This window comes from Lithobates pipiens, unplaced genomic scaffold, assembly GCF_037356315.1.
Source record: "Lithobates pipiens isolate NorthernLeopardFrog02 unplaced genomic scaffold, aLitPip1_a1.2 Scaffold_35, whole genome shotgun sequence".
NCBI lineage: Eukaryota > Metazoa > Chordata > Amphibia > Anura > Ranidae > Lithobates > Lithobates pipiens.
In genome coordinates, this window is record NW_027507811.1 from 6,850,354 (window position 1) to 6,866,987 (window position 16,634).

Here is a 16,634-nt window from a genome sequence, read left to right on the forward strand (position 1 = left end):
CAGGAATTTACCGACTCCGATCAGTAGAAATCAGAGGTCATAAGCCATAAGCAATAAGTTCGGTAACAGTCACAGAGGATCTAGGCCAGAGATGAGCAGAGTTTTGGCAACATACAGGCAATGAGGTACAGAATCAATAGTCCAGGCCAAAGTTGGTAAGGTAGGCAGCAAACATAGACAGGCAAGGATTATCCAGAAGCAGGTCAGATGAAAGCTGGGTCATGAACAGGATCAGTCAGGTTCAGGATGAAAAATAACAGGAACTCAATCTGAAAGACCATTCAGCAATGTTCTCATGCAGGGGTCAGGTTTAAATAGCCCACTAGGTGCCAGTATCTGTGGTGAATGTGCCCATGCTGTGCATGCCATTGTGTACACCCTCCATTGTTGTGGGCTAGCTGGGCCTGGATTTGAAAGCTGGGTGGGCTAGCTGGACTTGGGCCTGAAACCTGAGTGGGCCAGCTGGCTCTGGATCAGAAAGCTTGGTAGGCTAGCTGGGCCTTGGCTCTTGAAAGCTGAGTGTGCTAGCTGGACCTGGGTTTGAAAGACTGGTAGGCTAGCTGGGCCTGGAATTGAAAGCTCGGTGGGCTAGATTGGCCTTGGTCTGGCAGCTGAGTGGGCTAGCAGGGCCTGGGTTTGAAAACCTGGAGGACTAGCTGGGTCTGCATTTGACAAATGAGTGGTCTAGATGGGTTTTGGCTTGAAAGGTGAGTGAGCTAGCTGAACCTAGGGGTTAACCATTGAACGGGCTAGCTGGGCCCTAGCCTGGCAGCTGTGTGGGGTAGGTGGGCTTAGGTTTCAAAGATGGATAGGCTAGCTGGATCTGAGCAACATGTTGAGGGTAAAAATCCAATATGTTTCACATGCACAAAGCCTCTTAAATCTTTTCTATGGGGAAGAACTTTTGGGTATGGCCTCAATAACCCAAACTTCGAGGCCCTTACCAGACTTATTTTGCTTTTCTGCAAAAACAATGTTATGTTTTACTCTGCTGGATCTACGGTGCTCACCAAACCTTGATGTAAGAGACTGAATGGTTTGAAGTAAACAGTACACTACAAATTCCATTAAACAGTGGTAAAATGCCACATTATCTGTCTTGGTGCCATTAGAAAAAGTATTTTAACCATGTCTAATGTATGGACAGGTGAACCAATTCTTTTTTTTGCTCTGAAATACTCCTATTGAATGACTAAAAAATTTGGGGTGGGTAATAAGTGACAGTTGGCATCCTTCTCGGCACAAAGGTTGAGCACAGAGATAGAAGAGGAGATAGTAGATGGGTCTGCACTCCATAGAGGACATTGGTGTCTTAGCCACCCATCTCCTGACCCACCACCAATGTACCTCTGCTCCCAAGAAAGACCCAAGTTGCCACTGTTCCGCAGACACTGCCGAAGGCCACTCTCTTCAGGAGAAGGGTCAGTCCAGAGGCAGACCCATACACATAAATGGCCCTTGAGGAGCCGTATCTGGGCACAAACCATTGTGCAATTGAGGTGACTTTTTAGAGAAGCTGCAGATAAATGATAGCTTGTAACTGAAATACTGCCCAGCTAAACATTGGGCCATAATAGGCCGATATTATTTTATGTAGCTAGCTTTTACTAGCCAGGTGGTAATCTAACCAGCAATTTCTCCTCTGTACTTCCTCCCGAAGTGTGCCTCTAGGACAGTGATTCTCAACCAGGGTTCCATGGAACCCTAGGGTTCCTCCAAAGGTTGCTAGGGGTTCCTTCAGCATTGGGCAATTTCTGCCTCTCATATAACTTCCCACTCACACCACTGATCTTTTTAGCTATCTGTAAGGAAGCAATTCTTCCAAATGACCACAAGTGTAAGGAGCATTCTTCCAATTGACCATCACACTATTGTATCATGAGTTGTAGATTTCTAATTTTTAGCAGGGGTTCCCCCGAGACCGGAGAACTATTTCAAGGGTTCCTCTGTGTTGAAAAGGTTGAGAAAGGCTGCTCTAGGAGATTCTCCTGAGCTGCTGGAATAGCCAGGAAAAAAAAAACTTAAAAAAGGGTGTCTTTCAAGTTGAGATGTACACATCTATAAGGATATACAGTACATACACACACAGCTCAAGGCCGTGTTAACCCTACGAGACGTTTCTCAGGGGGCTGCAGTTCCTCTGATCTCCACAAGGTGGGGATCTCGCTTCTACCCAGACAGGAAGTCTCTATGGAAGTCTCTATGGAAGACAGGAAGTGACGTCAGGTATAAATAGGATTTTCCGGGTGAGAGGTGAGTCGGGAGGAAGTAGAGAGGAGACATTGCTGTAAGTAGCAGTGGAGGAGGTAATAAGATCTTATTTTCTATTTACACCCAGTAACCCCCCCGTCATGTCCGTCCTCTTCCTCCATAGTCACCGTGACGTCTTTTATCTCCAGCAGATGATGATACACACATATATAGTGTGGAAACCTAGATTAACCCCTTCAGGGGCAGAACATTCCCCCACTTACGGGGCCTGAATATTGTCCTTATTTTGGTGACGTGTCACCTTCTCACCTTAGTAGTTTCTTGTAACGAGGGATGAGATTTGGAGTCGGGGTGTACCAAAACTTGACTCCCAATTTCCAGGATTTGAGTTCTGAGATCAGCCAATAATGGGGGAGGGAGGAGGTGAATAACTCCGCCCCTCACTATAAGAAGGGATCCAAGCTCGTTATGAATTGTTCCAAATTTAGGGCACGCAAAATCTACCAAATGTTTCTGGTTCTCCTCGGACAGGAATCCCGGGGATCCACCTTGAATCCAAGGTCAAGGCAAACCTGAATCTCATTTCTTTCAATCCCCTGCATTAATCTGTCACTATTAATGAGCGTTTCCTGTCTGTTCACTATCACCAGATCAAGCACACCATTACTACGGATGATCTCTCACCCCTCTGGGCTTGGGCACATACCCGGTGAAGCCTGTAGCTTCTGACTCCGCATTTAGGTGCTTCATAGAATTATGGATATCTCCACTCAAACCACCAAACAGGCAGGCAGGACAAAAGGTTTGCAGGGGACAGGAGACACAACAAACACTAAGTAACCCAATCTACGTTCTAATGCTCACTTGAGGAAGCCCGCTTATTATCTACTTATATCCCCATCCTAATATTGTACAACCAATACAGTCCAGATAAATCTCTACTATTCTTCTACAGAGAAACCCGGCATAGATCACCTGACCACATCAATGAGGATGGAGGAGGACCGGAGTCACATGACTGAGAGGATACTAAACCTCACCCTGGAGATCATCTACCTGCTGACAGGAGAGGTGAGGAGGATTCTGGGAGGTCACATGACATCACTCTTATCTCTATTAATAAAACACAGACCTGACCGGAGAGGTGAGGAGCATTCTGGGAGGTCACATGACATCACTCTTATCTCTATTAATAAAACACAGACCTGACCGGAGAGGTGAGGAGCATTCTGGGAGGTCACATGACATCACTCTTCTCTCTATTAATAAAACACAGACCTGACCGGACAGGTGAGGAGGATTCTGGGAGGTCACATGACATCACTCTTATCTCTATTAATAAAACACAAACCTGACCGGAGAGGTGAGGAGGATTCTGGGAGGTCACATGACATCACTCTTATCTCTATTAATAAAACACAGACCTGACCGAAGAGGTGAGGAGGATTCTGGGAGGTCACATGACATCACTCTTATCTCTATTAATAAAACACAGACCTGACCGGAGAGGTGAGGAGCATTCTGGGAGGTCACATGACATCACTCTTATCTCTATTAATAAAACACAAACCTGACCGGAGAGGTGAGGAGGGTTCTGGGAGGTCACATGACATCACTCTTCTCTCTATTAATAAAACACAGACCTGAACGGACAGGTGAGGAGGATTCTGGGAGGTCACATGACATCACTCTTATCTCTATTAATAAAACACAGACCTGACCGGAGAGGTGAGGAGCATTCTGGGAGGTCACATGACATCACTCTTCTCTCTATTAATAAAACACAGACCTGACCGGACAGGTGAGGAGGATTCTGGGAGGTCACATGACATCACTCTTATCTCTATTAATAAAACACAAACCTGACCGGAGAGGTGAGGAGGATTCTGGGAGGTCACATGACATCACTCTTATCTCTATTAATAAAACACAGACCTGACCGAAGAGGTGAGGAGGATTGTGGGAGGTCACATGACATCACTCTTATCTCTATTAATAAAACACAAACCTGACCGGAGAGGTGAGGAGCATTCTGGGAGGTCACATGACATCACTCTTCTCTCTATTAATAAAACACAGACCTGACCGGACAGGTGAGGAGGATTCTGGGAGGTCACATGACATCACTCTTATCTCTATTAATAAAACACAGACCTGACCGAAGAGGTGAGGAGGATTGTGGGAGGTCACATGACATCACTCTTATCTCTATTAATAAAACAGACCTGACCGGAGAGGGGAGGAGGATTCTGGGAATCTAACATGATGTTCCTATTGGTTCCCCAATACAGAGATTTCCTCTTCTGAACTCAGGTGATCATATGACCATCACAGTGCCTCCATGTGACTCCCTAAAACCTGAGAGACACAACATGGAGAAGATTCTAGAAGTCACCAAGAAGATGATGGAGCTGCTGACTGGAGAACTGGGCAGTGATGGGAATTCTGGGAAATTCTCCATGGAGGAGAAAAAAAATTTAGAGGGACACAAGGATCTCTACAAGGACGTCATGATGGACAATCAGCCGCCCCTCACATCACCGGGTAAGAGGAGACTTTATTGTAAAGGAGAGAGCAGTACGGAGGCTCCACCCATCCCCCATCATCTGATAAACACATAGAAACAATGTATTCAGTCAGTGTGTGTGTTTCCTACAGATGGATCCAGTAATGGGAACCCACCAGAGAGATGTCCCCGTCCTCTGTATTCCCGGGATTCCACACAGGAAGGTCACACCATCCCCCACCATCATCAGGTAGAGGATTGACAATTATTGGTAGTTATGATTTATATGCAAGCCTATTTATTACAATGAATGCCTTGTTATGTATTTAGAGTGGAAATCTCGTGGATTTTAACATTATTGTTAAAGAAGAGCTTACAGATGAGGATGAGGAGTATGGTGTAGTAGAGGAGCTTCCTGAGGGACACACGAACCTCGCCAAGGACATTATTAAAAAGCCACCTAATAAGGGAAACCCACCAGAGAGATGTCCCCGTCCTCTGTATTCCCGGGATTCCACACAGGAAGGTCACACCATCCCCCACCATCATCAGGTAGGTGGAGTTGAGGGTCGGGAACATAAAGTGATTGAACACTCTGACATGTGGAGATGATGTGTGGACTCTACAAGATGATATTTTCTATGTGATCTGACATCATAAATACTTCTATGTTACAGATGTTATTTTCTGCCGTTCTGTTTGGTTTAGGGTGAAGATCTGATAATCATAAAAGTTGAGGATGAAGTTGAAGAGACCTATGTGAGGGATGATCAGCAATATACGGAGGAGGGCACTTCTACAAAGAAAAGCAAAAGTGAGCCATAATATATTCTTCTGTTGTCTCTGCTCTGTTGCTGCTCACTGATTGGTCCGGAGTAGGGCGGGAGCTGAGTGATATCAGCCAATAATAGGTTGATAATGGTCCCCTCCCTGTACTGATACCCTATTTGTTGTTCAGCTGGCAGTATTAGGTTGGTAATGGTCCCCTCCCTGTACTGATACCCTATTTGTGGTTCAGCTGGCAGTATTAGGTTGGTAATGGTCCCCTCCCTGTACTGATACCCTATTTGTGGTTCAGCTGGCAGTATTAGGTTGGTAATGGTCTCCTCCCTGTACTGATACCCTATTTGTGGTTCAGCTGGCAGTATTAGGTTGGTAATGGTCTCCTCCCTGTACTGATACCCTATTTGTGGTTCAGCTGGCAGTATTAGGTTGGTAATGGTCTCCTCCCTGTACTGATACCCTATTTGCGGTTCAGCTGGCAGTATTAGGTTGTGTGTCACTCCTAGTTACAGTAGCACAGATATGATAACACAGATTGAGCCTTTCTTAGGTTGGTTCCTCTTCCAGCCGACTTCTAGCTAAATGTTACCATAAAACTCTGTCCCCCGGTGGCTCTCGTGGCTCCTCCTCCTATCGTATAACCCATTAGGAGAAGTGCTCTCCCAGGGAATTACCTTGCGGGTGCGCTCCCGAAGTCCACAGACGCAAATGCTGGACTCGGCGCCGGCGCCCACGTCATTGGATTTTATTGAGGGCAGCGGTAGCCAATGGCTGCACTGCTATCAATCTATCCAATCAAGAGCCGGGATCCCGTGGAGAGAGAGAGAGAGCGTTCCCACCGAAGAGATGAAGGGGCTCAGGTAAGTAAAACAGGGGGACTGCCAGATGTTTTTTAAACTTAATACATAGTATGGTTTACAACCCCTTTAAGGGCATGGAGTATTGGCAATCTCCTCTCCTCCCCTGCATGGCCCCCTGTAAGATTTATCAATAATCAAGGCACCTCCAATCTCCCCAAAACCAGATGGCACCTCACAAGCCGCCCGACATCACCTCCAGCATACACTGCAGACTGCCCATGCGCCTGGGCTAGCCGGCGTCTCACTGCGGTGATTATACCCCCTGCGCGGGGGGGGGGGGGAGCTGATGGTAATATAGACCAATACGGAGAGGAGAGGAGATTACCAATACTACATGCCCCTAATTATGCATCGAAATGTGAGTGCAGTCTATGGAATTATTTATTATTAATATTATAATTAATTATTAATAAATATTAATATATAATAATATTATATATGAATTATTATTTATTGGAATTATTGATTAAGTGCTTAAATGAACGGTATTACACCCGGGCGGTCGTGCACTCTCTTCCTTTCTCTGTCACTTAGTTTCATAGTTAATTAGGTTGAATAAAGACACCAGTCCATCCAGTTCAACCTGAGTGAGTGACTACAATTGTCCCTATCCCTGTACATTGCACACTCATGTTGGTCCCTACCCTCAAGGAGCCCACAATCCAAGGTCCCCATTCATATCCTAGGGTAAATTTTGAACAGAAGCCAATTTACCTACCTGCATGTCTTTGGACTGGCCCACTGAGCCATCGGCCCACCGGGAAACTCCCACTAGTCCCGATGGCCAGTACATGTCTGATCGGAGGTCACATGACCCGGTGCCTAGGCTTGTGGTTGTGTAAAGAGCATCGACCTCCCAGTCCCCAGGTCCAGAGTAGGGCGGGAGCTGAGTGATATCAGCCAATAATAGGTATAGAATGGTCCCCTCCCTGTACTGATACCCAATTTGGGGTTCAGCTGGCAGTATTAGGTTGTGGGTCACTCCTAGTTACAGTAGAACAGATATAATAACACAGATTGGGCCTTTCTTGGGTTGGTCCCTCTTGTTCGAGTAGCAAGCCCACTTCATAACTGCATATCCCCAGAAGCCTAGGCCTATGGTCACTTGTTCTATGGTAAAGGGTCTTCAAGTCTGAACTTTGACCCTCTTGTCTATCAGAGATCACATGACCCAGTGCCTAGGCTTGTGGTTGTGTAAAGAGCATGGACCTCCCAGTCCCCATTGGTTCCTGCTCTTCTGACAAGGCTGTGTAAATGTAGATCTGGGAGGAGGACCAAAGGACCTTTTTACTGAAGAGGAGAAGAGTCCCGGCTGGTTGAGACCTCCACAGAGAACATCTCCTCACTCATATCTACCTGATCCAGATGGGATCTTGAGGATTCAGTTGTCGACATTTGGTTGTGCTTCACTTTTAGTTACCGTAGCACAAATATGATACAGGTATCTTCCAGGAGAAAATACTGGTGTAAGCTCCTTCGAATGCTACATGTCACCAGAAGCCTAGGCCTATGGTCACTTGTTCTATGGTAAAGGGTCTTCAAAGTCTGAACTTTGACCCTCTTGTCTATCAGAGATCACATGACCCAGTGCCTAGGCTTGTGGTTGTGTAAAGAGCATGGACCTCCCAGCCCCCATTGGTTCCTGCTCTTCTGACAAGGCTGTGTAAATGTAGAAGTGATCTGGGATGAGGACCAAAGGACTGAAGAGGGGGGAAAAGTCCCGGCTGGTTGGGACCTCCACAGAGAACATCTCCTCACTCATATCTACCTGATCCACAACAGCCTAATCAAACCCAATAGAGGTAGCGCCAACAGCCCATACTAACATCATAAATTAATAGGTTGATGATGGTCCCCTCCCTGTACTGATACCCTATTTGCGGTTCAGATGGCAGTATTAGGTTGGTAATGGTCCCCTCCCTGTACTGATACCCTATTTGCGGTTCAGCTGGCAGTATTAGGTTGGTAATGGTCCCCCTCCCTGTACTGATACCCTATTTGTGGTTCAGCTGGCCCTCCCTGTACTGATACCCTATTTGCGGTTCAGCTGGCAGTATTAGGTTGTGGGTCACTCCTAGTTACAGTAGCACAGATATGATAACACAGATTGAGCCTTTCTTAGGTTGGTTTCTCTTCTTCCAGAAGACTTATAGATAAATGTTACCGTAAAACTCTATAACCGATCTTGTTGGGCTGAGAAGGAGTAACATAAGGACTAAAACACTTATCTTTCCAAGGGAAAATACCACTGGAAGCTCCCTCCAGTTCTACATATCACCAGAAGCCTAGGCCTATGGTCACTTGTTCTATGGTAAAGCCTCGCAACTTTGCCCCTCTTGTCTATCAGAGATCACATGACCCAGTGCTTAGGCTTGTGGTTGGGTGAAGAGCATGGACCTCCCAGTCCTCCATTGGTTCCTGCTCTTCTGACAAGACTGTGTAAATGTAGAAGTGATCTGGGAGGAGGACCAAAGGACTGAAGTGGGGGGAAAAGTCTTGGCTGGTTGGGACCTCCACAGAGAACATCTCCTCACTCATATCTACCTGATCCAGATGGGATCTTGATGGAAGTGAACTAACCCTCTCATATCTATTGATGATGTTTTTATATTTTTCCAGGACACGCCATGGAGAAACCCTCAAAGGATCTTCTCACTTTATCTCCAGGTTGTAGAATGGAAAATGAGGACATCACAGGAGATTGTGGAGGAGAAAAGAAAATGAGCTCCACCATGGATGGTGGACTTCACAGCGTGGATAGACCATCTAGATCTTCTGGCTCTGACCAGCCTCGCGCTGAATGGAATGATTGTGGAATTCGGGGGGATGAGAATTTTTCCTGTCCTAAATGTGGGGACATTTTTTACTCTGAATTAAGCCTTTCTATACATCGGAGATCCCACACTGAGAAGAAGCAGTACGTCTGCTCCGAGTGCGGGAAATGTTTCTCAAAGAGCTCCCATCTAAGCTCGCATCAGAAATTGCACACGGGGGAGAAGCCGTATTCCTGTTCGGAGTGCGGAAAGCGTTTCTCCCATAAATCCAATCTGACTTCACATCATCGGTTGCACACGGGTGAAAAGCCGTTCACCTGCAACGTGTGTTGGAAAAGTTACACGCGGAAAACAGAACTTGCTATACACCAGAGGTCCCACGCGGGGGGGAAGCCGTTTCCCTGCCCCGAGTGCGGGAAATGTTATATTCGGAAATCGGATCTGATCACGCATCGTAAATCGCACACGGGGGAGCTGCCGTACTCCTGCTCCGAGTGCGGGAAATTTTATGCGCGGAAATCGAAACTCGCCGTGCATCAGAGATCTCACACGGGGGTGAAGCCGTATTCCTGCAGCGAGTGCGGGAAAAGTTATTCACTGAAATCAGATCTTCTTATACACCAAGTTTCTCACGCTGGGGAGAAGCCGAACTGAGTGCGGGAAATGGTCTTGCCAAGCATAATCCTCAAGGTGTATTAGTGTCCGGAGAGTGGGAAATGTCTTTTATACCGTGCCTTGAAAAAGTATTTATACCCCTTGAAATTCCCCACATCTTGTCATGTTACAACCAAAAATGTAAATGTATTTTATTGGGATTTTATGTGATAGAACAACACAAAGTGGCACATAATTGTGAAGTGGAAAGAAAATTATAAATGATACAAATAAATATGTGAAAAGTGTGTGTGTGGGGTGGGGGGGCATTTGTATGGCACCCCCTTTACTCCGATACCCCTAACTAAAATCTAGTGGAACCACTTGCCTTCAGAAGTCACCTAATTAATAAATAGAGCCCACCTGTGTGTCGTTTAATCTCAGTATAAATACAGCTGTTCTGTGAAGCCCTCAGAGGTTCGTTAGAGAACCTTAGTGAACAAAACAGCATCATGAAGGCCAAGGAACACACCAGACAGGTCAGGGATAAAGTTGTGGAGAAGTATAAAGCAGGGTTCAGTTATAATAAAGTCTCCCAAGCTTTGAAGATCTCACGGAGCTCTGTTCAATCCATCACCGGAAAATGGAAAGAGTATGGCACAACTGCCAACCTACCAAGACATGGCCGTCCACCTAAACTGACCGGGCCGGGCAAGGAGAGCATTCATCAGAGAAGAGCCAAGAGGTCCATGGTAACTCTGGAGGAGCTGCAGAGATCCACAGCTCAGGGGGGAGAATCTGTCCACAGGACAACTATTAGTCGTCTCTCCACAAATCTGCCCTTTATGGAAGAGTGACAAGAAGAAAGACATTGGAGAAAGAAAGTCATAAGAAGTCCTGTTTGTAGTTTGTGAGAAGCCATGTGGGGGAGGGGGCAGCAAACATGTGGAAGAAGGTGATCTGGTCAGAGGAGACCAAAATTCAACTTTATGGCCTAAAAGTAAAACGCTATGTGTGGGGAAAACTAACACCGCCCATCCCCCCCGAACACACCATCCCCACCGTGAGACATGGTGGTGGCAGTATCATGTGGTGGGGATGGTTTTCTTCAGCAGGGACAGGGAAGCTGGTCAGAGTTGATGGGAAGATGGATGGAGACAAATACAGGACAATCTTAGAAGAAAACCTGTTAGAGTCGGCAAAAGACTTGAGACCGGGGCGGAGGTTCACTTCCAGCAGGACAACGACCCGAAACATCCAGCCGGAGCTACAATGGAATGGTTTACATCAAAGCCTATTCATGTGTTAGAATGGCCCAGTCACAGTCCAGACGTAAATCCCATTGAGAATCTGTGGCAAGACTTGAAAATTGCTGATCACAGACGCTCTCCATCCAATCTGACAGAGCTTGAGATATTTTACAAAGAAGAAGAATGGGCAGAAATGTCCTCTCTAGATGTGCAAAGCTGGTAGAGACACCCCCAAAAAGACTTGTAGAGAAAGGGGGTTCTACAATGTATTGACTCCGGGGGGCGCCATACAAATGCCCCTCCCCCACACACACTTTTCACATATTTATTTATATCATTTTCCTTCCACTTCACAATTATGTGCCACTTTGTGTTGGTCTGTCACATAAAATCCCAATAAAATACATTTACGTTTTTGGTTCTGGAAATCTCAAGGGGTATGAATACTTTTTTAAGGCACTGTCACTTTTTTTTCTAATTCCCATAATAAAATGCAAATGTCTAGTTAAAGGGAGATAAAAAAGTTTGTTTTACTAATAGTTAAATGACAATATTAAGTGCTTATATGCTAATGTTAGGCTCCTTTATATAGGTTCAAAGGGTAGAATGACTTTGTATATGATATATTATGCAGATGATATGCTATTAAAACCAAATGTTCCTTCTCTGGAATGTCTTCTTGTGTCTGTATAAGACGGTTTCCTTATATTCCCCAGTGAGAGTCTTGGTCACCACCAACCTGATAAGGTGTTCCTAAATAACCAAAGTTAATGTTTCTCATAATTCTTATGATGGTTGATGTGTGACTTGTGCAAATTTTGTGTGAGGTAACATGTAAGATGTATTAGGAGGTCCTTCATGACATCTGTCCAGGGTTGGAGCCTAAAAAGCTTCCCGTTTTGACGAAGACACCATTTGGTTAAATGACAATGTTAAGTGCTTATATGCTAATGTTGGGCTCTTTATAGAATAACAGGTCCACTGCTAGAATGACTTTACAGAGGATACCGTATGTTATTGGAACCTGTTACTTTTTCTCTGGGATGTCTTGTTGTGTCCGTATAAGACAGTCTCCTAATATTGTCCAGAGTCTCGGTCACCGTCAAGCTGATAAAGTGTTCCTAAATAACAGAAATTAATGTTTCTTATAATGGTTGAGGTGAAACTTAAGATGTATTGGAAGGTCCTTCATGACATCTGTCCAGGTTTGGAGCCTAAAAAGCTTCCCGTTTGTCATTTAACCAAATGGTGTCTTCATCAAACGAGAAATCAGTACCGGTGTCCCGATCCCCTGCCAGCACCAGTATCAGTGTCATCTAGTACCCGTGTCCTGATCATGAGTGAAACCAGTACAAGAGTCCTGATCATCAGCCAACACCAGTATCAGTGTCATCTAGTACCAGTGTCCTGATCACCAGTGAAACCAGCACCAGTGTCCCGACCCCCTGCCAGCACCAGTATCAGTGTCATCTAGTACCAGTGTCCTGATCATGAGTGAAACCAGTACCAGAGTCCTGATCATCAGCCAACACCAGTATCAGTGTCATCTAGTACCAGTGTCCTGATCACCAGTGAAACCAGCACCAGTGTCCCGATCCCCTGCCAGCACCAGTATCAGTGTCATCTAGTACCAGTGTCCTGATCATCAGTGAAACCAGTACCAGTGTCCTAAACCCCTGCCAGCACCAGTTTCAGTGTCATCTAGTACCCGTGTAAACCAGCACCAGTGTCCTGATCATCAGTGAAACCAGTACAAGAGTCCTGATCATCAGCCAACACCAGTATCAGTGTCATCTAGTACCAGTGTCCTGATCACCAGTGAAACCAGCACCAGTGTCCCGATCCCCTGCCAGCACCAGTATCAGTGTCATCTAGTACCCGTGTAAACCAGCATCAGTGTCCTGATCATCAGTGAGACCAGTACCAGAGTCCTGATCATCAGCCAACACCAGTATCAGTGTCATCTAGTACCAGTGTGCTGATCGCCAGTGAAACCAGCACCAGTGTCCTGATCCCCTGCCGGCACCAGTATCAGTGTCATCTAGTACCAGTGTAAACCAGCACCAGTGTCCTGATCCCCTGCCGGCACCAGTATCAGTGTCATCTAGTACCAGTGTAAACCAGCACCAGTGTCCTGATCCCCTGCCGGCACCAGTATCAGTGTCATCTAGTACCAGTGTAAACCAGTACCAGTGTCCTGATCCCCTGCCGGCACCAGTATCAGTGTCATCTAGTACCAGTGTAAACCAGTACCAGTGTCCTGATCCCCTGCCGGCACCAGTATCAGTGTCATCTAGTACCAGTGTAAACCAGCACCAGTGTCCTGATCATCAGTGAGACCAGTGCCAGTGTCCTAAACCCCTGCCAGCACCAGTTTCAGTGTCATCTAGTACCCGTGTAAACCAGCACCAGTGTCCTGATCATCAGTGAAACCAGTACAAGAGTCCTGATCATCAGCCAACACCAGTATCAGTGTCATCTAGTACCAGTGTCCTGATCACCAGTGAAACCAGCACCAGTGTCCCGATCCCCTGCCAGCACCAGTATCAGTGTCATCTAGTACCAGTGTCCTGATCATCAGTGAAACCAGTACACGAGTCCTGATCATCAGCCAACACCAGTATCAGTGTCATCTAGTACCAGTGTCCTGATCATCAGTGAAACCAGTACACGAGTCCTGATCATCAGCCAACACCAGTATCAGTGTCATCTAGTACCCGTGTCCTGATCACCAGTGAAACCAGTACTAGAGTCCCGATCCCCTGCCAGCACCAGTATCAGTGTCATCTAGTACCAGTGTCCTGATCATCAGTGAAACCAGTACCAGTGTCCTTATCCCCTGCCAGCACCAGTATCTGTGTCATCTAGTACCCGTGTAAACCAGCACCAGTGTCCTGATCATCAGTGAGACCAGTACCAGAGTCCTGATCATCAGCCAACACCAGTATCAGTGTCATCTAGTACCAGTGTGCTGATCGCCAGTGAAACCAGCACCAGTGTCCTGATCCCCTGCCGGCACCAGTATCAGTGTCATCTAGTACCAGTGTAAACCAGCACCAGTGTCCTGATCCCCTGCCGGCACCAGTATCAGTGTCATCTAGTACCAGTGTAAACCAGCACCAGTGTCCTGATCCCCTGCCGGCACCAGTATCAGTGTCATCTAGTACCAGTGTAAACCAGCACCAATGTCCTGATCCCCTGCCGGCACCAGTATCAGTGTCATCTAGTACCAGTGTAAACCAGCACCAGTGTCCTGATCCCCTGCCGGCACCAGTATCAGTGTCATCTAGTACCAGTGTAAACCAGCACCAGTGTCCTGATCCCCTGCCGGCACCAGTATCAGTGTCATCTAGTACCAGTGTATACCAGTGTCCTGATCCCCTGCCGGCACCAGTATCAGTGTCATCTAGTACCAGTGTAAACCAGCACCAGTGTCCTGATCCCCTGCCGGCACCAGTATCAGTGTCATCTAGTACCAGTGTATACCAGTGTCCTGATCCCCTGCCGGCACCAGTATCAGTGTCATCTAGTACCAGTGTAAACCAGCACCAGTGTCCTGATCATCAGTGAGACCAGTACCAGTGTCCTGATCCCCTGCCAGTATCAGTGTTGTCTAGTACCAGTGAAAGCCAACACCAGAGTCCTGATCATTCATCAGCCAACACCAGTATCAGTGTCATCTAGTACCAGTGTCCTGATCGCCAGTGAAACCAGTACCAGTGTCCTGATCCACTGTCAGTATCAGTGTCATTTATTACCAGTATAAGCCAACACCAGTATCCTGATCATCTGTGAAATCAGTGCCAGTGCCCTGATCACCATCCAGCACCAGTATCAGTGTAATTTAGTACCAGTGTAAACCAGCACCAGTGTCCCGATCATCAGTGAAACCAGTACCAGTGTGCTGATCATCAGCCAAAACCAGTATCAGTGTCATCTATTACCAGTGTCCTGATCACCAGTGAAATCTAGTACCAGTATAAACCAGCACCAGTGTGCTGATTATCAGTGAAACCAGTACCAGTGTCCCGATCCCCTGCCAGTATCAGTGTCGTCTAGTACCAGTGTAAGCCATCACCAGTGTCCTGATCATCAGTGAAACCAGTACCAGTGTCCCGATCCCCTGCCAGTATCAGTGTCGTCTAGTACCAGTGTAAGCCATCACCAGTGTCCTGATCATCAGTGAAACCAGTACCAGAGTCCTGAGCATCAGCCAACACCAGTATCAGTGTCAGCTAGTACCAGTGTCCTGATCGCCAGTGAAACCAGTACTAATATCCTGATCCCCTGCCAGCACCAGTATAAGTGTCATCTAGTACCTGTGTAAACCAGCACCAGTGTCCTTATCATCAGTGAGACCAGTACCAGTGTCCTGATCCCCTGCCAGCACCAGTATCAGTATCATCTAGTACCAGTGTAAACCAGCACCAGTGTCCTGATCATCCCCTGCCAGTGTCAGTGTCATCAGGTACCAGTTCAGAACCTGTAGAGGTCAATGGCTCATTACCAGGCAACTCCAATCGGAAGATGAAGAAGTTTCTGCTAAAAGAGTCCGGCGTACCAAGCATTGAACATTCGACTGAAATGCATAGGGCCACATCCAGCAGTTGGGTACATCCTGAAGAAGTGGCAAGCACCAGTAGGAAGTTGTTCAACATCAGAGAGCCCATACTGGTGTCCCAAAGGCCCTTCGCTTCAGAATTAGGCTTGTGCAATTCGTTTCGTAACGAATCGAAATTCGGCCGAATTTTGCATCTTTCGGACATTCGAATAAAAAATAAACAAATTACAACGAATACGAAAGAAATATAATGAATGAATTCGAATGAATTCGACATGATTCGAAATGATTTCAACTGCATTCGACATTATTTCAACCACATTCGAAAATATTTTGTGACCCGACTTTAGGGCCATGTATCTCGGGGTCACTTGGCGCTAGACACTTCAAATTTGGATATGTTGTAGTGCTGGTATTACTGTGTTTGCATACCAAATTTGGGGTTTCTAGCTATAAGTGACCCCGAGATATGTGGCCCCAAAATCGGGTCGCAAAATGTTAGTTATTATCACAAAATATTTTCGAATGTGGTTGAAATAATGTCGAATCATGTTGAAACCATTTCGAATTCGGTAGAAATATTTTCGAATTTGGTTGAAATATTTTCGAATGTGGCCGATTTTTCGAATTCGGTAGAAAACTAAACGAAATCCGAAAACGAATTTAAGGAAGTTAACAAATATAACTAAACGAAATTAATGAATTAACGAATTAAAACGAAACGAAACTAAACGAATTTTTTCCTTTTGCACATGTCTATTCAGAATAATATCTGTATTGACGAGTCCCTCATCCACTTCATGGACAGGCTTAATATGAAGCCGTATGTGCCGAGTGAACATGTCAGGTATGAGGTGAAGTTGTACAAACTTAATGAGAGAGGCTCAGGCTACACATTCAATTTCTATGTTTACGAAGGGAGAGATAGCCAGCTGGAGCTCTCTGGGTGCCTATCCTATATGGGTAGCAGTAGAAGGATAGTATGGGACCTTATGGCATCCTTATCCCATCAGGGATGCCGCCTTTACATGGAGAAATTTTATTCCAACTGTAGCTTGTGGTACAATGCGACTGATTCTCAATGACTTTTCTCAA

General features: G+C 46.1%; 1 protein-coding gene across 1 annotated transcript in view; it reads left to right on the plus strand.

Moving 5' to 3' along the window:
- The window catches only part of LOC143955463 (uncharacterized), a 110,110-nt gene that overhangs the window by 82,082 nt on the left and 11,394 nt on the right, over positions 1 to 16,634 (plus strand). Inside the window, 8 exon segments of the mRNA XM_077465506.1 lie at positions 2,273 to 2,306; positions 3,167 to 3,282; positions 4,503 to 4,755; positions 4,870 to 4,967; positions 5,048 to 5,269; positions 5,426 to 5,531; positions 8,980 to 9,785; positions 16,304 to 16,386. Coding sequence (XP_077321632.1) covers positions 2,273 to 2,306; positions 3,167 to 3,282; positions 4,503 to 4,755; positions 4,870 to 4,967; positions 5,048 to 5,269; positions 5,426 to 5,531; positions 8,980 to 9,785; positions 16,304 to 16,386 — 1,718 coding nt within the window.